Consider the following 23,880-nt stretch of genomic DNA (forward strand, 5'->3'; position numbering starts at 1 on the left):
GCTTAGCTCCTATGCCATTCTTGCATTCAGGGATTAGTTAGCAATTTATATTCTTTAGATGTCTTAGGATACATGTCTGTTATGAGGCATGTAATGGGAAGAATTATGATAGGTATAGTATCTTAAAGATCACAATTTAATGTAAATCACTTTAGTTTAAAAAGCTGTGCAACATGGTTAATGCAACTGAGAACATGTCCAACTGGTATCTCCAATTAATCCAGACTGTAAATCTAGGAGAAAGAAAATTATTTCCAGAACCTTCTTGACTCAACTGCCTATGGAGGAGTCTCTCCATTTGGATCCACTTCTTTTGGGGAAGCAAGGGGGCAGGGCATTTGTAATTTGGATGAGGGTCGAAATTACTCACATAGAAGAAAGAGATGGGGCCAGCGTGGAAACTAATTATAATCCCGAAGATGCAAGTCAGCTGGGACTGTATAATGTGTATTGCCGTGGCAGCCAGGTACGCACTTACTGCAGCCTCCGGAAGGTAAGTGGCCGTGAGGCCAAAACCTAGCATGCCCATCGAGAGCTGCAGGGGGTTCAGATGAAAAAGAAAAATAGAGGCAAAATGTCATCAAACCAGCAATGGCACCAGTTAAGTTCTCTCCAGGGGCTTTCCAACAAGCAAGTTAGGTTAGGCTCCCCCTGATAACTTCTGTTTCTCCTTCCCTAATCAACTGAAATTAATAGATACAGTAGGTCCTTGTTCATTGGGAGACTCCCTACAGGCACTAAACCACACTTATTTCTTTCTTCACAAGCACCTAAGCTTAATTTCTTGCCCTAGAATCCACTGAACTTGTTGACTTAAGATCAACAGTAACAGAGTAATCAGAACATGCCTTTGCCTTTTTAAAGAGCCCTTTCATTAGAAGCTCTGAGAACCCTTTCCAGGAGATATTAACATTCCTGTGAGGAATGAAGCTTTTCACAAAGGAAAAGACAATTTAAAAAACCTATGTTCCAGCTCAAACTTCTTGGTCTGTGACTCCTATCTTTACTAAGAATGATTAAACTGAATTTACGTCTTCAGGATTACATATATACTACATATGTGTATAAAATAGTATTCTACATGCACATATGCATATAAAATATATAAATATATTTTAATGTTATATAATATATAATAAAATAAATGTTATATATTTCTAAATATACAAAGAATCTTAAAATATAAACATCAAACTATTAATAGAAGTTACCTTTGGGGGATGGGATTAAAAGTTGATGGCATACTTTATAATTTATATTTTATTATTTGATATTTTTGCAACATACATATCCATCTTTTATAGCAAAAACACAGTTGGAAAATTGATGGTTAAGGGCTGGACCCCAATCCCCTTAAAGAGGGTAGGTTCAGAAAACTAGCTCAAGCCTAATGAAGAAGATGGGGAAAATAAACCAAAAGTCTTGAAGCCTGCTATTGTCACCACTTTCTTTATTTTCCACTGGACTAGCAGCTCTCAGAAAACAAACTTGAAAGACTAAATCTTTTAGCTTTAAAAGCTTTTTGTTTCAAAGCTTCCCATCAACTGGGTACTGTGTCTCCATCTTAATCTCCTGTCACTACAACTCAACACTCTCCTCTACTCTAACCAGGCCAATCTGCTTCCTGTTTTTGTGATCGGCTGATTTCCACTTCTGCGCTTATGCATGAGCCCCTCTTTTTAAAAAAAAAATTCTATTTATTTATGTTTTTAGAGAGTGGGGAAGGGAAAGAGAAAGATGTGAGAGAGAAACATCAATCAGTTGCCTTTCACATGCGCCCGGACCGGAGACAAACCCGCAATCCAAGCGGGACCTTTTGCTTTGCAGGATGATGCCCAACCAACTGAGCCACACTGGTCAGGGCACAAACCCCTCTTTTTTGCCATCTCTGGCAATTCATGTCCATACCTCTTTCAAGAGCTTAATAAAACACCCTTTCTTTAGGAGTTGTGATGAAAAGATCAAGATTCCTGGGGATGGAGAACTTGGCTTCAGATTCTGACTCTGCCACTCATTGGCTGTGTGAGTTTGAACAAGTTAACTAAACTCTCTGAGCCTCAGGTCTGAATCTATAAATTGTGAATAATAGCACATTGTGCCTTGAGTGTATTACATTACACAACACATGTAAAACACTTAGCTCAAATTTCTGAAAATATTGGCAGACGCAAATACATATCACTCATTCTTCATGCCACCTTATAAATGGCAAGTACGAGGGATCCCCCAAAATGGAACTTATTTATAAAAATTGTGTATTTATTCTTACATGTTTAAACTTCAGTCACCTTCAAAATACTCTCCATTTGATGCAATACACCTATCAAGACATTTTTTCCACTGTTCAAAACAGTTTTTGAACTCTTCGATTTTGATACCTTTTAGTGCTTCTGCTATTTTTTGTTTCACCTCTTCCGCATCAGCAAAATGTTTCCCTTTGAAGACTTTTTTTTCATCCAGAGGGGGGAAAAAAAAGTTGCTCGGGGCAAGATAGGGTGAATAGGGAGGGTGGGGCATGGGAGTCTTGCCGTTTTTAGTCAAAAACTGCTAAACACTCAGCGTGGTACGGGCACGTGCAATCATAAATCACCCATCATGAAATGGGCAAACACATTGAAAGAGTCTTCAAAAAAATTCACTGAAGCTGAATGCAGCCTCTCACAACAACACTAGCTGATACACTGATACAGATGGGTTCCTAGATTCACCTAGTGGGAGAAGCCTTTACTACATGGGGCCCACCCTCCAGAAGATAATTCCGGTTTTTTAGGGGTCCCTTCTCTTATCTATAACAATAGAACTCTTTCTTGCCCAGCTGTTATTTAGTATCAGAATCTGTGTTAACATAGTTTTCTAGGCAGCCATTGTCAATCAGTCAGTTGTCTTGTGACATAAAGCCTATCTGCCATTCTTATAGAAAGAAAGCAATTAATGTTCAATGAATACAAGAAAGGCTCAACAAATGATTGTTTCCTTCTCAGGCAACTCCAATCCAGCTAAAGATTATTCCTTTATTTTATATTCTTATAACACTAAACACTTAACTTTTATTAATATTAGTTTGTACTTTAAGATTATCTAGAGCACAGATTCTGGAGGTAGATCACCCTGAGCCTGAATCACAGTTTGGGATCTTACTAGCTAAGTTATCTCAGGCAATTAACTAAACCTCATTATACCTTTGTTTTCTTAAAATAAGGACCATAGTAATGCCCACCCTCAAAAAGGGAATGTTGTGAGGATCAAAAGAGATAATACATATAAAATACTTTGAACAATGACTAGCACATAGCAATAAATGTTAGATATTATTATCTAGTTTAGAGTTCTTTAAATTTATACTTTTTATTTTCAATAATTGTGGATTGACAGGCAGTTGTCAGAAATAAAACAGAGAGATCTGGTGTATTCTTTACCTGATTTTCTCCAGTAGTAACATCTTGAAAAATTATAGTACAATACCACAATTAGGATGCAGAATAATTCCATCAGCATGGGATTCCTCCTGTTGATCCTTTCTGGCCAACCCCCACATGCCTCTCACCACCCATCCCTACTCCCAACCTCATTCACCTACCTCCACCCTCATCCTTAAACCCTGGCAACAATCTGTTCTCCATTTCCCTAATTTTGTCACTTCAGGAATTTTACATAGGAATCACCAGTATGTAAACTTTCCTTTTTTCAATTTCATTCATTTTTGTCCTTCATTATTTCCCTCTGCTTATCTTGGATCTAATCTGCTCCAGTTTTTCTAGGTTCTTGAGGTGGGAGCTTAGACTATTAATTTGAGACCCTTTCTTCTACTGTATGCATTTCAGTGCTATAACTTTCCCTCTCAGTACTGCTTTAGCTGTATTCTGCAAATTATTGAAAGGAGTGTTGAAGTCTCTAACTGTAACTGTGAATGTCTGTTTCTCTTTTCAGTTCTATTCATTTTGTGTCACATATTTTGTAGCTCTGTTGTTTGGTGCATACATACTTAGAATTGCTATGTCTTCTTGGTGGAGTGATCTTTGATCATTATGTAATGTCTTTCTCTATCTCTAGTAATTTTCTTAGCTCTGAACTCTACTTTACCTGATATAAATATAGTCAATTCTGCTTTCCTTTTATTCATACTTGCATCTCATATCTTTCTATCCTTTTTCTTGTAATCTGTTTATATAATTGTATTTGATGTTCCTTGTAGACAGCATATATTAAAGTATATCAATCTCTATCTCTATTTTTCTGTTTGTTTTGACTATTTTCATTTCTCTTTTTCCTGACTTTGAACATTTCTAGAATTCCATTTTTATTTGTTTATATTGTTTTTGAGTGTATCTCTTTGTGTAACTTCTTTAGTGTTTGCCCTAGGTATTACATTATATGTACATAACTTACTACAGTCTACTGGTGTTAACCTTTTACCAGTTCAAGCAAAGTACAGAAACCTGACCTCCCTTTCTGTTTGTTTATAAAATAACTGTGTGGTAATTTTGCTTTAATCATCAAACATAATTTAGAAAACCCAAAAGATAAGAAAAACCTATTGTATTTATTCACTTTTTTACTCTTTCATTCTTCCTGATGTTACAAAATTCCTTCTTTGATTATTTTCTTTCTTTTTAGGGAACTTCCTCTATCCATTCTTTTAGGGTAGGTCTGCTTGTGACAAATTCCCTTAATTCTCCTTCACCCGAGAATGTCATGACTTCCACTTCATTCTTGAATGATGTTTTCACAGAGTATATGATTTTGGATTGACAGTTCTTTTCTTTCAGTAAACAAAAACTATTGTGCCACTTCCTTCTGGCCTACATGGTTTCTGATAAGAAATCCGCTATCATTTGTTTTCTCTCTATAGATAAAGTGTTTCTCTCATTGCTTTCAAGAGTTTTTTCACTGTTTTTAGTTTTCAGAACTTTGACTCTGATTTGTCTTATTGTGGATTTCTATACATTTATTTTCTTTTGGATTATCTCAGCTTCTTGAATCTGTAGGAGTAGATATTTTGCCAAGTTCGGGGAGTTTTCAGCTATTATTCTTTCAAGTAGTTCAGCCCCATATTTTTTCTCCTCTCATTCTGGACTCTTATGACACAAATGCTGGATCTTTTGTTATAATCCCACTTTTGTTCCTGAGGCTCTGTTAATTTTTTTCAGTCTATTTTCTCTCTGTTGTTCAGATTGGGTAATTTCTATTGTTCTTTCTTAAAGTTCACTGATTTTTTTCCTCTGTCTCCTCCATTCTGCCATTGAGCCCATCCTTTAAATTTTTAATTTTGTTTATTGTATTTTTCAGTTCTAAAAATATCCATTTTGGTTCTTTATAATTTCTATTTATTGGCTGAGGATAGATTATTTTTTTCAGTTTCATCAAGTATGTTTATAATTGCTTGCTGAACCATTTTAAGGATGGCTGCTTTAAAATCTTTCCAAACAATTCTAGTATCTCTGTCATCTCAGTGTGAGCATATTTTTATTGGCTTTTTTAATTCAAGTTGAGATTTTCCTCATTCTTAGTATGACAAGTGATTTTCAATTCAGTCATACATTTTGGGTATTATGCTATGAGACTCTGAATCTTATTTAAGCCTTCTGTTTCAGCTAGCTTATTTTGACAAAGTGCTGGCAGGGGAAGGATAGGGTACCACCTTGTTATTGCCTGGTAGAAGTCCAGGTTCTCCTCTCAGACTCCACTGACACCTGAGGCACTCGGGACTCTTCAATGTTGTTGGGCAGGAGTAAGAGTTCTGGCTCCCCACCAAGCCTCCACTGATACTAGCCAGGCTGAGATAGACAGGAATGCTTTACTTCTCACATGAACATCACAGCAGGGGGGGTGTTGTCCTTGTTACTGCTGTGGGGTGAAAGACCTGACTTTTCAGTCGGCCTTCTCTGGCATCGCCCCAGCATGAAGTAGGGTGAGCGTCTCATTACTTCCCAGTGGGGATGAAAGTTCTGGCTCTCTATTTGGCCCTCCCTGACAACATCCCAGTTGGGAGTGAATGGGCACCTCATTACAGCTAAGTTAGGGTGGAAGTCTAGGCTCCCCACTTGGCCTTTGCTGACATGAATGGTGGTGGTATCATAATTCTGGTTTTTGTTGGTGCTTGCCTGGAGTAGACTAGCCACTGCAGAAATGTTTTCAGTCTTGCTAGCCTTTCCTGGTCCTGTGGCAGACTTTTGCTGTGGCTTTTTGTCTGCACCTATGGGCACTTTGAGTTTCTGGCCTCTTCAGCACCAAGATTAAGATATATGATGGACAAAAAACAGGGAACTCACCACTGTGTTTTTCCTTGTGTCCTGAGGTTCCAAACCCATTTGCCTTCCTCTCTCACCTTTTAGAGTCTTCTTATATTTGTATTACATATAATGTTCCAAGGTTTTTAGTTGTACTTAGCAGGAAGAATCGGGAAAAGTACATCTATTCCATCTTCCTGAATATGCAATGTCTCCTCCTTTATTAAATGAAAAAACTGAGGCTCAAAGGAGGGGACAGAACACGCCCAAAGCCATTTAGATTATTAAAAGGTTACTGACTTATTGCCTATTATTTTGTCTTCACTTACAACACTGAATTTTTTTAACTACAGGAATGATATCTTTAAAAAAATATTTTGTTCTCTGTTAAAGTATCAAATTTATCTCTCTGGTTTCAGTAATTATAACTTATTGATGCTTACTAAGTGACAGGCTCTGGGCTGAATGTTTTACATGCATTTTCTCACTTAATCCTGACAAGAACCCCAGAAAACAAATATTATTATTCCCATTTTAGGCATGAGAAAACTAAGGCCCACAAAGATAAGATAATTTAAGTATATTCATACAGCTGGCTAATGTCAGGGCTGGGGTCCGCCTACCATAATAGCTTACCTTTGTAGGGTCCCAATAAATCCTTACCCAATGAAAGATAGTCTCAGGGTAGATCAGTGAAAATTAGCTAGAAGTGGGTTAGTTGAGAAGAAAGAGAAATAAATCTGGACTATGTGATTTTAGTTAGGTGAATTAAGCTTTAGATGGTAGACTCTCAGAGAAAAATGAAAGATATTGCCAGAAGTAAATTTTGATATTTTAATAAGTCATTGATTGTCCTTTAGCTGTGGTCCTGTCATTGCAGAAAAAGGATTCTAGGTCTGACTCCAATGCTTACTAACCCAAAATATAGTATTTGAGCCTATTGGTGCTATTCTTATTGAAAGACTATAAAGGAATTTTTAAAAACACAAAATCACAAGTAGAACTCTAGCCCATAGTCGCCAGCACCCTTCTTTAATCTTCGAGAAGGAACTGGTGAGTGTGTTTAGTGTCTCAACTAAAACCAATGGTGGACAGCTTTTTCCTCCTCTGGGGATGGTGTCTCCAGGCATTCAAATAGCCCTGGTTTTGACATACTGGTGGCGGCTGTCCTACAATACAGCCTCTAACAAAACCAGGCTGTCCCAATGCCCTGGTAACAATTCCGTTATCAGGGGTTTCCCAAAAAGGTTGGGAAATAACCACAATCTGCAGATGGCATGTGCCCAGCCGACTTCGTGGAGTTTGTGTTGTGAGACCTAAAGTTCTAGTGAGGTTGTCTAAAATGAAAATACATGACAGGAGGACCTGTGGTGGATCCATGTGTGCTAAATGGTGGATCCATGTGTGCTAAATGCGTCGACAGGATCAAGCGTACTTTCATTAGTGAGGAGCAGAAAATCGTGTGACAGTATTGAAGGCACAATCACAGAGTCAGAAAGCTAAGTTTAAAAAAATGAAGCTGTTTTGGATAATAAATACAAAAAAAAAACCAATGGTGGATGATTTCTGACAAGGGAGAAATTTTGTCACCGTCTATCCACACATTCCACAGGTTTTCCAGAAATAAATCACTGAAGTTCCGGATGTATCATAATGGGTAGCGGGAGTGATTAGAGGAAGGAGTCTATTCGTAGCCCCTTTATTTATTTCTTATTCAGAGGTTTGGAGACTCAGATCCTACCTGAATAACCCCAGTCAGAAATGTTGTGGATGCCACCACACTCAAGGATCTGTTATAGGCCGTAAAGAAGAGGGGGTCAGAAAAGTCCTCTTTGATGAAAGATCCCAGTACCAGGTGGCCACTGTTGAATGGGTACAACTTCAGGACATTAATCACCAGCGTGCTCAAAAGGAAGAAGGGACCTATGAAGGAAGATGTTAAAGCAGAAGGTAAGGTTTTAAGTCCATGTAAACTGAAGATACTGACAAACTCTAGTCCTTGATCTGAAGGACTTCTTATTTTAAAGTGGCCATTGAGAAGTAAGAGAGAGCAAAAAAAGAACTCTGGCTCCACAAACTATGACCATGTCACAGAATTTAGATCTCGGTGGTCCAGGTAATAATCTCTTTTATTATGGGCATATAGAGTGGGAATCAAAGAGAAATTGACTGGAAATATGTATCAGGTTCGGCCACTGTGCATGCTCTTAGAGGTGGTGAAAAATGAGGTGGTGGTGAAAGTATCAGAAAACAAAGCTAAACAATAACATTGTAAGAAGACAAGGAATACCCAACACTTATGAAGGATTTACTAGGTGCAAAATGAGACTGAGCTATACCTGTTTCAAACATCACTTCATTTTGTCTTCATATAGACAAACACATGGGAGCAAAGGCAAACCTTACTTTTAAATTACCTAACAGAAACAAGACTCTACTAGCCCTTATTATCAGTATTTGGAAATAATTGTGATGTGCCTTAGGAATATGGAAATAAAATTGTTCTCTAATGTTCAAATGTAAAATCCACACATAATGGATTTTAGTAAAAATATGTGATATTGTCCTTTCAAAAGGCACAGTAACACTCCACATCTGGAAGAATGGGATGGTCCCAGATTGAACAAACACATCTGGAGAAAAATAGGTCAGTCGTAATTATCATTTTCGGTTGAGTGGGGAAGCCCAGGAAAAGGCACTTTACTGAATGAATGTTGACAATGCCCTTCCAAGACTGCTGGGGCATTTTGTGATTTGATTTCTATGCAGGTTCCCCTAGCAAATGTGGAGTAAATGTGCTGCTTATATGACCTTTAATTAGTCTGGTTCCTGTAAGTCATTTCTAATTATAAAATACTAGATGGACTTTTGACTCTGAGAAAGAAAGTGCTTATCTTACAGATTTGACTGCTTTGATTACTATGACAGCATTTTCTCATTGTAAATTAATAAGCTAACATGTAATTGTAAATCAGGCCCATGAAATTTGGTTATCATGGGTCCACTGAAAGATGATCCACTCTAGAAGTATTGGCAATATTGTTTCTGGATCTTCCTGGTGGAGGGCAGTCAGATTCCAATGTCGTTTAATTCCTTTGGGAAACAGCTTTCTGGCCTGCTTATCTGGTGGTGACATTAATAATGACCCACTAGAAGTGTTTAATTTCCAAAATCTAAACACTAATCCTATGAATGGAATGTCTATCCCCTGTCTCCTTTCTTTCTACCTTAAACATAGCTTTAACTTGGGTTCCTTAGCAATAAGTCAATAATTGAGGTGGGGACTTCATCTACCTCCTGTGGTTCCAGTGCTGAACTCACCAATGGACATTTGATGACATGATCCAAAAATTACATAAAGTATTGAAGAACAGAAAGCTGCATATGAGACATTGAGAGGAGGAATCAGCTGCCTTGCCAGCAAACTGAACATCAGGACTGAAAAGCAAGATAAGTTACGTAAGAAAAGGTAGCCTGGATTTTAAAAGTCACCTTAAATAAAAACTGTAAAGAATATTTAAAATAAAAATGATCTATGTATACAGCTGAGTATGGTATTAGTATCTCCTGTCACAGCCGTTAAGTAGTACCTTTTATTACCTCCTTTGATTCCTGGCTTCTCTTTCTATTGTACCAAATGGTTTTACACTTCAGTTCTAAATCATGGGCTTAAACACCTTTCACTATGAGGTCTTCATGCTTCATGGAAAGCGAACATCACAGCAATCAGAGCTCAACTTCCAACAGCTCAGAAGCAGCCCCACAGCCACCCCTAGCCTAGCACAGGAAGGCCCTGATAATTTTCCAGAACTGAAGACAAAGCTGGAGAGCAAGGCAAGAATCACACTTAAATGACTTGACCACAACTTGATATGTGTTGTCTCTCTTCCATGTGCTATTCAGTCTCATCTCTTCCTTCTGCTCCTTCTTCAATACTTACTTTCTTTTCTTAAAAAACACCACAAGAATCAGGACATTTTGAAGCAAATAGATTAACCTGCATAGTGTCATGTTTTTGATGTCTCAAGTCCCAGAGCACCTATCCTTGAAGGCCTCAACTCAGATCATACCAGTGAGCCCTCTGAGCCAATTTATTGTCTCGGATGAGCAAGGCTCCTTGTTTTTAATGAAAAAGTGCAAACATATACAAAAAGAGTATAATGAATTCCCACTTATCCATCACCTGCTTCAACAATGGTCAATTCATGTCCAATCCTGTTTCACCTACACCCCTACTACTCTTCTACTCCATATTATCTTGAAGCAAACCCAAAGACAGGAAATCATTTCTATCAGAACATGGTGGCAGCTGGACTGCCCACCTGAACTTTTGACATATGCAAATGAACTGTATGCAAATCAACCTGGTCCTAGCCCTGCCCATAGGAAATGAAAATGGACTTTGCTCATTCCGAGAAAAAATGTTGATGGACATACCCTGTTTCCCCGAAAATAAGACAGTGTCTTATATTAATTTTTGCTCCTAAAGATGTGCTGGGTCTTATTTTCAGGGGATGTCTTATTTTTCCACAAACAAGAATTCACATTTATTCTTGAGCAAAAAAATCAACATTCATTAATATACTGTAGTCATGTCATCACAAACATCAGCATAACCAGTCAAACTCTGAATTCCATCAAGAATTTGGGGGGAGCTGTAGCAATGACTGCCACTAGGTCTTATTTTCAGGGGAGGTCTTATATTTCTAAGTTTGAAAAGAATTGCACTAGGTCTTATTTTCGGGCGATGTCTTATTTTCGGGGAAACACGGTAGCACCACATATTGACTGGCCTGGTGGGGGAAAAGCAGGGAGGTGTAAATGACCTGCCGAATGTGTTGATGGGTAAACTCACCCTAACTGAATGTATGTTCAGAAAGGTGTTGAGATGGCGCCTACAGACACACAGGCAGGCGATTCCCACAGGCTGTTGTAGGTGATGGGGAGCGTCCACACCCTCTTTCTATTCTCTCCACCCTTCCCTCTTCCCCCTTCCCTTGCTCCTACAGGCCCTCTAATTAGTCTGGGAGTTTCTTCTTACCTTTAATCCCTTTCCCTCTCTCCCTTCAATAAACCTGGTGTAAAAATTCTAAACTGTTCTCTAGGTGATTTCTCAGAGCAAGGCTACCTGACAATTTCATCTGTAAATATTTAAGTATGTATCTTTAAAAGAAGACCCTTTTAAATTTAACTATAACATCATCACCACACCTAAGAAATAATGGTTGTTTAACATTATCAAATATCCAGCCAGTGTTCACATTTCCCTGCTTATCTCACAAACGGCTGTTGTGGTCAAGGGCCTCTAAGATGGTCTGCAGTGGCTAACTGGCGTTCGTGCCCTTGTGTGATCCCTAACCCTTAAGTGTGGGGTGGACCACATAAGTTGCTTCTAATAAATAAACTACAAAAAAAAAAAAGATTGGATATTACTTTCAAGAATAGGTTGCAAGAGCACTGTGGCTTCTGTCTTGGTTGCTCTCACTCCCTTTCATGCAGGTCACCAGCCACCAAAGTTGGCTTCAAGTGTGTGTTAGTGATACAATCACACAGAGCCCTGGGCTTCATGCTCTACTCTGACCGTTTTGAAATTCTGAATAATTTTTGAACTAGGGGCTGTGCATTTTCATTTTGCATTGGGTCCCACAGCGCAGTTGGTCCTGCCAGCTGCTATGTTGTTAGGACACTCAAGCAACCCATCAAGAGTCCCACATGGCAAGAAAACCAGGCCAGCCTTGGCCAACGTGGCTCAGTTGGTTGGAGTGTTGTTCCCTAAACCGAAAGGTTGCAGGTTTGATCCCAGTCAGGACACATGCTTGGGTTGCGGGTTTGGTCCCCAGTCGGGGCCTGTACAACAGGCAACCAATACATGTTTTTCTCTTGCATTGATGTTTCTCTCCCTCTCTCTCTCCCTCCCTTCCCCTCTCTCTAAAATCAATAAGCATGTCCTTGGATGAGAATTAGAAAGAAGGAAGGACGGGAGGGAAAGAGGGAAGGGAGTGAAGGGGAGGAAAGGGAAGGGGAGGAAAGGGAAGGGAAGGGAAGGGAACCAGGCTTGCCAGCAAACCTGTGGGTGAGCCTGGAAACTGATCCTCCATCTCAGTAGAGCCTTGAGATGACTGACACTTTAGCTGGAACCTCATGAGAGACCTTGAGCCAGAAATATAGTGGGTTTGGGGGTAACCTTTAAAAAAATCATTTGCCATTATATGCTGTGCTTTCTTTTACAATCTTTGTTGTTTACACCAGGGCTCAAATATGACTTTCACATTGATCACTGTATTTCTGAAGTCTTGTAATTTATAGGTCCCCCTTCCACATTTTTTCCGAAGCAAGGCTCTATTAATTACAAGAAACAGAAAACCTGCTCAGATTAGCTTAAGCAAAACAGGAAATTTATTAAAAGAGTACAAAGGGCAGTTGGGCCAGACCAGAGGCTGGAAGCAGAACTAAAAAGCCATCAGGATCCAAGGCAGCTACTGCCCCGTTCTCTTCCTCTCCAGGCTTCCACAGTCTCCTGCCTTTGTTTCCAGTTTGGAGCTATCATGAACAGTACTGCTATGAATATTTTTATACCCAGGTACATGGATGTATAAGTTCCTTGAGATAATATACCTGAAGCATAATTGCTGGGACATTTACCAGAAAATGCCAAACTGTTTCCAAATGGTTGTACATTATACTCCCACCACCAATGTATGACAGTTTCCATTATCTCCTCTGTATTAGCACATGATAGTGTCAGATTTAATTTTAGTGTGTATGAGTTAGTGTGTAATTCATTTTAATTTCAATTTTTCATTTCATTGATTACCAATAGTGTTGACCAATGATAAGTTTCCTTATAGATTTGTAGGTGTGTGTGCGTGTGTGTGGTCAGTTGTTGGGTATATTGTTACAAATATCTCTCCCATTCAGAGATTTGCTTTTCATTCTTCATGGTGTCTTTGAATAAACAGTCCTTAACTTTTACTTAATTCAATTTGTCTTTTCCTTTTAGGCTAGTGCTTTTTTGTCTTCTTTAAGAAATCATTTTCTACCTCCAGATCATGAAGATATTCTCCTATATTATTTCTAAAAATGTTTATTGCTTTACCTTTAATGTTTAGGCCTTCAATCTACCGGGAACAGATTTTTGTGTATGGTGTGAGGTAAAGGTCTAAAATTTGTCTTTTCATATAGGAATCCAATTGTTTCACATAATTTATTTATAAGTCTGTCTCTATAGTAATACATCTGACATAAACTATGCAACTTATATATGTGTGACTTTTTCTGTTCCATTGGCCTAATTGTCTATCTCTGCAATAGCATACTATCTTTATTTCTTTTTTTAATTATATTTTATTGATTATGCTATTACAGTTATCCTGACTTTTCCCCCATTGTACCCTTCCAATCAGCACCCCCACTCCTTCAGGCAATCCCCACACCATCATCCATGTCCATGGGTCATGCATATAAGTTCTTTGGCTACTCCGTTTCCTATACTGTACTTCACATCCCCATGGCTATTCTGTAACTACCTATGTATACTTCTTAATCCCCTCACCTGTTCATCCATTTTCCCTAACCCCCCTCTGATCTCGGAACCATCAAAACACTCTATGTGTCCATGAATCTGTCTCTGTTCTTCTTGTTTGCTTAGTTTGTATTTTAGATTTGATTGTTGATAGGTATGTATTTTTTGACATTTGTTTCTTCATAGTTTTGATCATCTTATTTTTCTTAAATAAGTCCCTTTAACATTTCATATAATAATGGTTTGATGATGATGAACTCCTTTAGGTTTTTCTCGTCTTCAAAGCTCTTTATCTGCCCTTCGATTCTAAATGATAGCTTTTCTGGGCAGAGCAATCTTGGCTGTAAGTACCTGCTTTTCATGACTTGGAATATTTTTTGCCAATCCCTTCTAGCCTGCAAAGTTGCTTTTGAGAAATCAGCTGACAGTATTATGGGAACTCCCCTGTAGGTACTAACCTCTTTCCTCTTGATGCTTTTAAGATTCTCTCTTTATCTTTAACCTTTGGCATTTTAATTATGATGTGTCTTGGTGTAGGCCTCTTTGCATCCATCTTGTTTGGGACACTCTGCTTCCTGGAGTTGCATGTCTATTTCCTTCACCAAATTAGGGAGCTTTACTTTCATTATTTTTTCAAATAGATTTCCAATTCCTAGTTCTTTCTCTTCTCCTTCTGGCACCCTTATGACACAAAGGTCGGACCTCCTGAAGTTGTCCCAGAGGCTCCTTATACTATCCTTATTTTTTTTTATTCTTTTTTCTTCTTGTTGTTCTAATTGGTTGTTTTTTGGATCCTTATGTTCCAAATCATTGATTTGATTCTCAGCTTCAACCACTCTACTGTTGTTTCCCTATAAATTGTTCTTTATTTAAATTAGTGTATCCTTCATTTCTGACTGGATATTTTTTATGCTGCTGAGGTCCTCACTAAGTTCCTTGAGCATCCTTATAACGAGTGTTTTGAACTCTGCATCTGCTAGATTGCTTATCTCCATTTTGTTTAGCTCTTTTTCTGGAGTTTTGATCTGTTTTTTTCATTTGGACCATTTTTCTTTGTCTCCTCATTTTGGTAGCCTCTGTGTGTTTGTTTCTATGTACTAGGTAGAACTGTTTTGACACTGTGTCTTGGTAGTGTGGCCTAATGTAGTAGGTGTCCTGTAGGTTCCAGTGGTACAGACTCCCCATCACCCAAGCTGGTACTCAAGGTGCACCCTTTGTGTGGGCAAAGTACACCCTCCTCTTGTAGTTGAAGCTTGGTTGCTGTTGGCAGATGAACTGGAAGGATTTACCCAGGCTAGTCAGCTGCAAGGACTGGCTATGACCACTGACCATCAACCTCCACTCTCTGTGGAGGATAAACTGTGTAGGGGCTGCATAATAGTGCTTTGATGTAGTCTGTAGCTGTCCACTGGGGCCACTGGACCTGGGGTTTCCCAGGTGGTGCAGGCCATGGTCACCCCCACCTGTATTTTCCCCAGGGCACCCTGCCTGAGCTATAAAGCAATCTGAGATGGCTGGTACTTGTGCTGGGCTTGGAGAGTCCCAGGCGAAGCCAAGCTGTGACTATAAGCTGGCTGCTGCTAGTTCCAGGTTTGGGGCTCCCAGAAGCATGAGCCAAGACCAGCCATTGACATGGAACAGCAGCTTGGGTGGGCCCATAATATGGGTGGGGCAGAATCTCTAGGGATCTCCAAGGCATGTCAAACAATATTAACCAGGTTGATAGAGTCTCAGATATGGCACCAGCTTGCCAGCTCTACTGGGAGATGGTTTAGAACAGGGACAGTGGCCTCTGCTTGCCTTGATGCCAGACACTTCAGTTCTTTCCTATATGCCACTGGTGCCTTTCAAGCTGCTACCCTGGTGCTGGATCTCAGAGGGAGTGAGTCTGACTAGGTCAGTCCATGTGGGGGTTCTTTAAGAGGAACTACATGGGGCTCCAGCAGTTTCTTCCACCTACTCAACCCCTGCCAGTTTCTGCAACCAGAAGCTGTGGGGACTTATCTTCCTGGCACTGGAACACCGGACTGGGTGGCCTGGCATGGGGCTGGGACTCCTTGCTCTCCAGATATTCCTCCCAAATTTTTATCCACCACACACAGGTGTGGGAGCAGCCCATTCTGTGTCTGTGCCCCTCCTACCAGTCTGGATAGATGTGTTTTGTTTAAATCCATAGTTGTCAGATTTCCACTCAACTCTATTTTGTACTTGTCAGACTTCCATTCAACTTGATTTCTGATGGTTCTGTCTGATGGTTGTTCTATATTTTAGCTGTAATTTTGATGTGGTTTTGTGAAGAGGTGGTCCATGTCTGCCTAAGTCGCCATCTTGACCAGAAATCTCCCCCATATTGTCTTCACTACTGTTTTAGTAATTAATTTGGTAATAGTTTTGATAATTTAGTAACCTCCATTTTCATTTTGAAATATAATATGCACATAGAAAGTACATTAAAATAGGTATTGAGTTTAATATTTATAAAATAAACATCTGTGTTACTACCACCCAAGTCATTGATCACAACTCCATTTCTCCCCATACAGATATTATTTTGGCTTTTGTGATAGCAATATCTTTGCTTTCTTTATAGTTTTACCACTAATGTACATATCTCTTAATGGCCCTGGCTGGTTTAGCTCAGTGGATTGAGCGTCGGCCTGCGAGCTAAGTGTCGCTGGTTCGATCTTCCAGTCAGGGTACATCAGAGAAGGAAAACTCTGACTCCAAAAAACCTCCGCTGCCTTGCGGCATACCTCTTCAGGGGAAAGGCTAAGGGAGTAAACCCCGACAGAAAATCCGGAGCCGGAGTCCCTAAGGCGGTTTGACGTTGTAGTCAACACCGGCAACTCCTGCGGCGCACCTGAAGCCAAGCTGTATTGACTCCGTCTTTCCCTTGGACCCTTCAGCTGCGAAGAGAGGGGGGGTCTGCTGCATGGGCAACAGCAGACCCTCCATATCACCCTGCCCAGGCTCTGTAGCTTCAGTAGAAGCTACACCATCGTCTCTCGAGACGGATGGATGCCGACGACGACGACGACATATCTCTTAACAATATAATTTACTTCAGCCCACTTTTGAACTTTATATTAATGTTTATTACTGCTTTTTTTGCTCAATATTACACACACACACACACACACACATATATATATGAGTCTTCCATGTTGTGGTGAATTGCTTGAGATTGCTCGTTTCCATCTGTGTGTTTCAGTATATGCATATATGAATGTTTATTTTTTCTTTCTACTTTTGCTGTACATTATCTTAAAAAATGTTATAACTTTATGTTAAGTCTTGATAGCTGGAAAAGCAAGTCTGTCTATTGTCGTTCTTCAAAAGAATTTGGCTGTTTTTGCTTTACATACATTATAAAATCTGGTTATAAGCCCTGCTGCTGTGGCTCAGTGGATTGAGCGTCGGCCTGCGAGCCAAGTGTCGCTGGTTCGATTACCAGTCAGGGCACATGACTAGGTTGCACGTCAGGTCCCCAGTTGGGGGCGCAAGTGAGAGGCAACCACACAGTGATGTTTCTCTCCCTCTCTTTATCCTTTCCCCTCTCTCTGAAAAAATAAAATAAAATAAAATAAATAAAACAAACAAATAAATAATTTTTTTAAATCTGCTTATAATGTTTTATTAAGAAGTCCTCTTAGAATTTACATTGAGATTCTAATGAATCTATAAATCAATTTTGGGAGAATGGAGACTTTTTTTTAATATGCTTTATTGATTATGTTGTTACAGTTGTCCCAATTTCTTTTCCCTTTGTTCCCTTCCACCCAGTGACACCCCTCCCTCTAGTTGTCCCCCACTTAGTCCGTGCCCATTGGTTCTGCATATAGTTCTTCTCAACATCTTCCTGTCTACTCCACTCCCTCCTACTATGCTTCTTAATTCCTGTACTATCTCCCTCCCTTTCCTCCCTTCCCCCTAACCTCCCCCCAGTATGTTCCCCATACCTATAACTCTTTTCCCACTCTCGTTGCCTACTTAGTTTCCCTTTGTTTTGATTCCCTAGCATCTGTTGTTGGTTGTTGTAATATAGTTTTCATTTTAATGTTCATAGTTTTGATCCTCTTTCTCCTAAACAAGTCCCTTTAACATTTCATATAACAGTGGTTTGGATCTGATAAACTCCTTCAGTTTTACTTTGTCCTGGAAGCACTTTTTCTGCCCTTCTATTATGAATGACAGCTTCGCTGGAGAGAGTAATCGTGGTTGTAGGTGTTTGCTTTTCATTACTTTGAATATTTCTTGCCAGTCCCTTACTGCCTGCAGAGTTTCTTTTGAGAAATTAGCTGAGAGTCTTATTGGGATGCCTTTGCACACAATTCTCTTCTCTCTTGCTACTTTTAAGATTCTCTGTTTATCCTTAATTTTTGACATTTTGATTATAATGTGTCTTGGTGTGGTTCTCCCTGGGTCCAGTTTTTTTGGAACTCTCTGTGCTTCCTGGACCTGTAAGTCTATTCTTCCTCCAAGTTAGGGAAGTTCTGCTTCATTATTTTTTCACATAATTTTTCAGTTTCTAGTTCTTCTTCTTCACCTTCTGGCAACCCTATGAGTCAGATGTTGGTCTGCTTATAGCTCTCCCATAGGTTTCTGAGCCTCTCTTCATTTTCCTCACTTTTCATTTCCTCTTTCTGCACTGGTTGACTTTGTTCCTTCCCTATGTTCCGATTTGTTGATTTGATCCCTGGTTTTCCTTCCCTCATCACTTGTTTTGTATGTATTTTTGTTCATTTCAGCAGGACTAGCCTTCATTCCTTCCCCATCTTGTTTAAGATCCACTGTAAGATCTGTAAGCGTTCTTATAACGAGAGCTCTGAACTGAGCCTCAGAAAGATTATCTATCTGCTGGTCCGATAGATCATGTATTTGCTGTCTGGTCAGCTGCGTGACTGGGATTTCTATCATGATCCCTGCCATCCTGACAGTTTTGTGTTTATCTTTGCTTTCTGGGCAGGGCTATCACATTTCCTATGCTATAGGGGGTGGAGCCCCATGCACTCATCACTACTAGGCAACCCTTCTCACTACACTGTGGTGCTTTGTGTTGGGGCAGGGGTCCAAGATGGATTCCTGCTGTTCACTCTCTGCTGAGAGACTGGGAGCCTCCTCCTCTGTCCTCACGCCCTCCAGCCCTCACAGTCCGAGGCAATGGGGGTCTGCCTTCCCCGGTATTGGAATCGCGAGCTGATGGGTTTGGTCTGCAGCCAGGGGTGCTCCCCAGGCACTTCTAATCTCCCCTTATATACAGGTGTCTGTGCTTACCGCCGTCCCACCGCCGTTGCTGCAACTGCCACTGCCAGCACAGCTTGATCTCTCCGCCCTGGCTTCGCTCCTCCTATCCAACACTTGTTTATAAATTCATATGTTGGACTTCCATGTAGTTTTATTTTCCAGAACTTCTGGTTATTTCTGGGTTTGCGGTAGTTGTATTCCTTCTTAGTTGTGGAGGGAGACAGAGCATGTCAGTCTCAGCCGGAAGTCTGAGAACTGAGACTTTTAAATATTGAGTCTTCTAAGCCATGAGTATGCTACCTTTCAATTAATATAGAGTCTCATTTATATTACTAAGTGAAATTGTGTATTTCTCTTTAGAAGTCTTATACAGCTTAGTTTTATAGAACTTAATTCATATTTATTATGCTTTTGTAAATAGTATATTTAAAACTTTTTTTTCACTTCGGTTTCTACAGGTATATAGGAATGTAAATTGATTTTTATATACTGATTTTATATCCAGCAACGTTAATAAAATCTTGTGAATTCTATTAATTTTTCTGTAGACTCTCTTCAATTATCTACATTTTAAAATATATGAATAGTTTTATTTCTTCCTTTACAAACCTTATCCCTTATATTTCCTGTTCTTGCTTTAATACACTGCCAATGAATTTCAATATAATGTTGAACAGCCCCTGTTCACTCTTGATAAGCAACATTAGCTTGAAGAGTGAGTCTTTTGAAATGTAGGGTTTCGAAGAACTTACCTATACAAGGAAGGTAAGAGATTTAGTTGCTAACAGCCTGACACTAACTTATCTAGTCTCAGTTAAGCTTTGGCTATGGAGAAATAGAAGGAAACCAAGTTTCCAAACTTTCCAACACCCTTAAAAACTTTAAAATTTGAACTAATTTTACAGAAGTTACAAAAATAGAGGGTTTTCACATATTCCTTAACATATGTTCCCCTAATGTTAACATTTTATATAATCATATTATCAGAACCAGGAAATTAACATAAGAAATTAACTAGAGGCTTGATTTGAATCTCACCAGTTTTTCCACTAATTTCCTTTTTCTGTTCCAGGAGTCTATGAAGAGCCCCACATTCCATTAAGTTGTTATTTTTTCTTAGTCCTGCAATCTGTGACAGTTCCTCAGTCTTTATTTGTCTTTCTTAACTGTAACACTTTGGAAGAGTATTAATAGATCAGTTATTTTGTCAAATGTCCCTTAATTTGGAGTTGCTGGGGTTTCCTCACGATTGCAGTAGGTATCCATTTTTGGTGAGAATTCTACAGAAATTATGTTTGGTCTTTCTTAAACCACCATTGCACAAGATTTGTGGTCTCCATATGTCTTGCTGCCAGTGATGACAGCATTGATCACATAGTTAAGGTGGTTTCTCCCAAATCTCCACTGTCTAATAGTTGAGTAGTTAATAAATATTTTGAGGAAGATACTTTGAAACTATGCAAATTCTATTTCATGGTTTAAAAACTTTTACCCACTAATTTTAATATCTCTTAATGGATTTTATCTACAATAATTATTAATGTGGTGTTTCTCTAATGGTAATTTTCTATTTTCTTTTACATTTACAAATTGGAATTCTACTGTAAGAAAGATCTATAACATTTTTAGTAAAGTCTTCACCATGTGGTATTTTTGTTTTATTTGAAGAAAATTATTAAGTCATTAGATACTACCTATTTAATATAAGTAAAACTATTGAATTATTCATACTATAAATTATTTCATTATTCATATTACTTAAAATAACACACAATCTCTTAGCAAGAGTTACATGGATTCATTCATTCATATAGTTATGTGCTGGATGCTAGGTTTGCTTATACAACCTAATCCCTTTCTTATTTTAGTACCAAATTACACTAATGAGTTGGTAATTTAGCAATAGGATGTCCTCAAACTCTGACCATAAATGAAGGACCTTTGACAAGTGGAAGTGAGTAGGGGACTCACAGCTAAAGCTTTAGTGCCAAGAGTTCAGGTCTTTCATTGCAACACCACAGGGATGCTCAGGAGGCTTCCTGATACCTTCCTGGAAGTGCATGTACTCATATAAGGGGATCATTTTAGTTTGTAACTGCCAGTTCAATATTTAAAAATCAGTTAATGTAATCCACCATATTAACAGTCTAAAGGTAAAAACCACATGATCATATTAATACATGAAGAAAAAGCAATTGGCAAAATGCAACATACACTCACAATAAAAATTCTCAGCAAACTCAAATAAATGGAGAATTCCTTCACCTCACAAGGGGCATCTACATTGCTGATGGAAATGTAAAATGGTAGGTATAGCCACTCTGGAAAACAGTTTGGCAGTTTCTTATAAAGTTAAACATACACTTTACAATATGACCAGCAATACCACTCCCGGGTATTTATCTTAGAGAAATGAAAACATGTCCACACAAGAATCTGTATGAATGTTCATAGCAACTTTATTTGTGACAGCCAAAAACTGGAAACAAAAAGTCCATCAAAAAAAAGTGAGTGTACAGGCAAGGATGAATGCCAGATATGTGGCACAGCTTCTGTGCCCTGAAGAACAGACTGAAGGTCACCCCAAATATTCCTTGGGTAAGTTCCAGCAAAGCAGAACTAAAGATCATAAGTGATCATTTGCTGCTCTTGTTATGTTTATGCAAATGAACAGGATAAATTAAAAATGGACTTAATGTAGTCCCTTTAAAGACAAGGAGGGTAACCTTAGGGAGAAAAATTATTATTCAAGGAAAATCACAATGATCAGTAGTAGAGTATAAAACAGGGCAACTAACCGTCTTAAAAGTTTCTTCTCCAGATTTAGAGACTTGTTTGCGGGTTATGTTACATAAATTAACACGTGTTTTTTGTTTTCAAAGGACATAAGCCAATGATCGCATTACCTGAGTGATTATCTGTACGCATAAGCCTCACTTAATCCTCTCTGCAGCGCTGCCTCCTGAGACTCAACGGTTTGGCTGAACTAAATGGCTGGGTTGGGGAAGAATGGGGTGGTCTGTGGGCTTCACTTTAAAACGGGTTTCTCTTTTCTATCCTAATGGCTTGGACAGAAAAGGCCCAGAGGTCTGAGAGGGGGAAAAACCTAAACTATTTACCTCAGCCCAAACTAAGTATAATGGGCAAAAGGGTTTTGGACAGGCGAGATGTGCCTAGCACACCTTCTTACAAAGAAGCTTTTTTTTTTTTTTTTCCCCTAATATGGAACATTGAAAAATTAATCCCTGCCTTTTGTCATCTAGTAGTTATGGATTGAATGATGTCTTTTAACCCTTTTCGCCAAATCTGTTGCCCCCAGAACACAACAAGGACACCAGCCTGTTAAACCAAGCACGCCGTTGACCGGAGACAGCCAACTGACCTGGAGTCTGCACGATCCTTCCCCATGTGGGAAGGCCACCCTCCCCCCCACACCCCCACTCTTATTAGGGTTTTCTGGACCCAAGGGTAGGTAGGACGACGACCATGTCCAGCTTGAAGCAGCTAGAGGAGCTTGAGACCTTTGCCCATTGTCCTTTACAAGATTACAAAGGGTCCTAATATTTGAGAGGGGGGGGATAGTTAATTTTTACGAACCAGGGGTATGGACTTGGGGGGATTGCTGGGGGAGGGGGGTGCTGGGTGGAGGGGAACAAGGGGGAGAAAATTGGAACTGTTGTAACAATATAATCAATAAAAAACATTTAAAAAAAAGTGAGTGGATAAAAAACTGGTACAGCCATACAATGGAATATTACTCAGCAATAAAAAGGGACAAACTATTGATGTAAATAACCATTTGCATTAGTTTCAGAGACCTAATGCTGAATTAAAGAAGCCAGCCTTCAAAAGTTACATACTGTATGAGTCCACTTATACGATATCCTAAAAAAGACAGAGCTATGGTGATGGAGAACAGGAGTTAGAAGTTAGGGGGGGATGTGACTAAAAAGGGGTGGCACAAGAGAGATTTGAGGCTGATGGAGCTGTTATGTATCTTGATTGTGGTAGTGGTTACATAAATTTATATATGTGTTTAACTTCATAGAATTGTACACCAAAAGGAAAAAAGTCAATTTTACTACATGACAATTTTTTAAAGAGGGATTTATTTCATCCAACTAACAGTTCTGTGTCAGAAAGCTACCACTTGCCCTTTGGTTGGCCTCTTTTGTACTATGCACAACCTGTACAATCATAAGTTTCAATCCTGCCTACTGAGCCCCAGAAAAACAGAGAAATAGCCCTGGCTAGTGTGGCTCAGTGGATTGAGTGCCAGCCTGTGAATCAAGGGGTCGCCACTTCAATTCCCTGTCAGGGCGCGTGCCTGGGTTCTGGGCCAGGTCCCCAGCTGGGGGTGTGTGAGAAGCAACCACACATTAATGTTTCTCTCCCTGTCTTTCTACCTCCCTTCTCCTCTCTCTAAAAATAAATAAATAAAATCTTTTTTAAAAATAGAGAAATGGAAGTGTTTAAAGACTATGTAGGGAACTGTGAACCACTGTGAGTAAAGAATTAACAAATCCTTCCTCTGAGGATAAATTTGATCTCAGGTTAACTTTCTAGCTGGGTTTTTTTGTTTGTTTGTTTGTTTGTTTGTTTGTTTGTTTGTTTGTGGAAACCTGATAACAGTGGAATTTCTTCTGTGTTACCAGCCAACACTGGTTATATACTACCTATTTAAAAATGAGCTTGATTAGTATATTCTATCTGGACCAGAGGACTGTGAATGAAAGATAAATATCCAATGAGAAGCCCTAGCTTTGGCTTCTCTGAGCACAATGATCTTGTAACTGGGCATTTTGCTTGTGGGACTCTGGAAGCAAGTGTTAATGAAAATTACCAGAGAGGTTGGTTTCTGTTTGGGGAAATGAGACTTCTAAAGCC

General features: G+C 39.2%; 1 protein-coding gene and 1 pseudogene across 1 annotated transcript in view; one reads left to right on the forward strand and one right to left on the reverse strand.

Annotated features, from left to right (window-relative positions):
- The window catches only part of SLC26A8 (solute carrier family 26 member 8), an 86,758-nt gene that overhangs the window by 51,062 nt on the left and 11,816 nt on the right, over positions 1 to 23,880 (reverse strand). Inside the window, exons 3-5 of the mRNA XM_090280421.1 lie at positions 9,549 to 9,665; positions 7,969 to 8,150; positions 371 to 535 (exon numbers count right to left, since the gene is read on the reverse strand). Coding sequence (XP_090136547.1) covers positions 371 to 535; positions 7,969 to 8,150; positions 9,549 to 9,665 — 464 coding nt within the window. The remainder of the gene's footprint in view (positions 1 to 370; positions 536 to 7,968; positions 8,151 to 9,548; positions 9,666 to 23,880) is intronic.
- Positions 7,341 to 7,797, forward strand: LOC150006913 (large ribosomal subunit protein eL34 pseudogene; annotated as a pseudogene).

This window comes from Furipterus horrens, unplaced genomic scaffold (assembly GCF_987537825.1).
Source record: "Furipterus horrens unplaced genomic scaffold, mFurHor1.1.pri manual_scaffold_6, whole genome shotgun sequence".
Taxonomy (NCBI): domain Eukaryota; kingdom Metazoa; phylum Chordata; class Mammalia; order Chiroptera; family Furipteridae; genus Furipterus; species Furipterus horrens.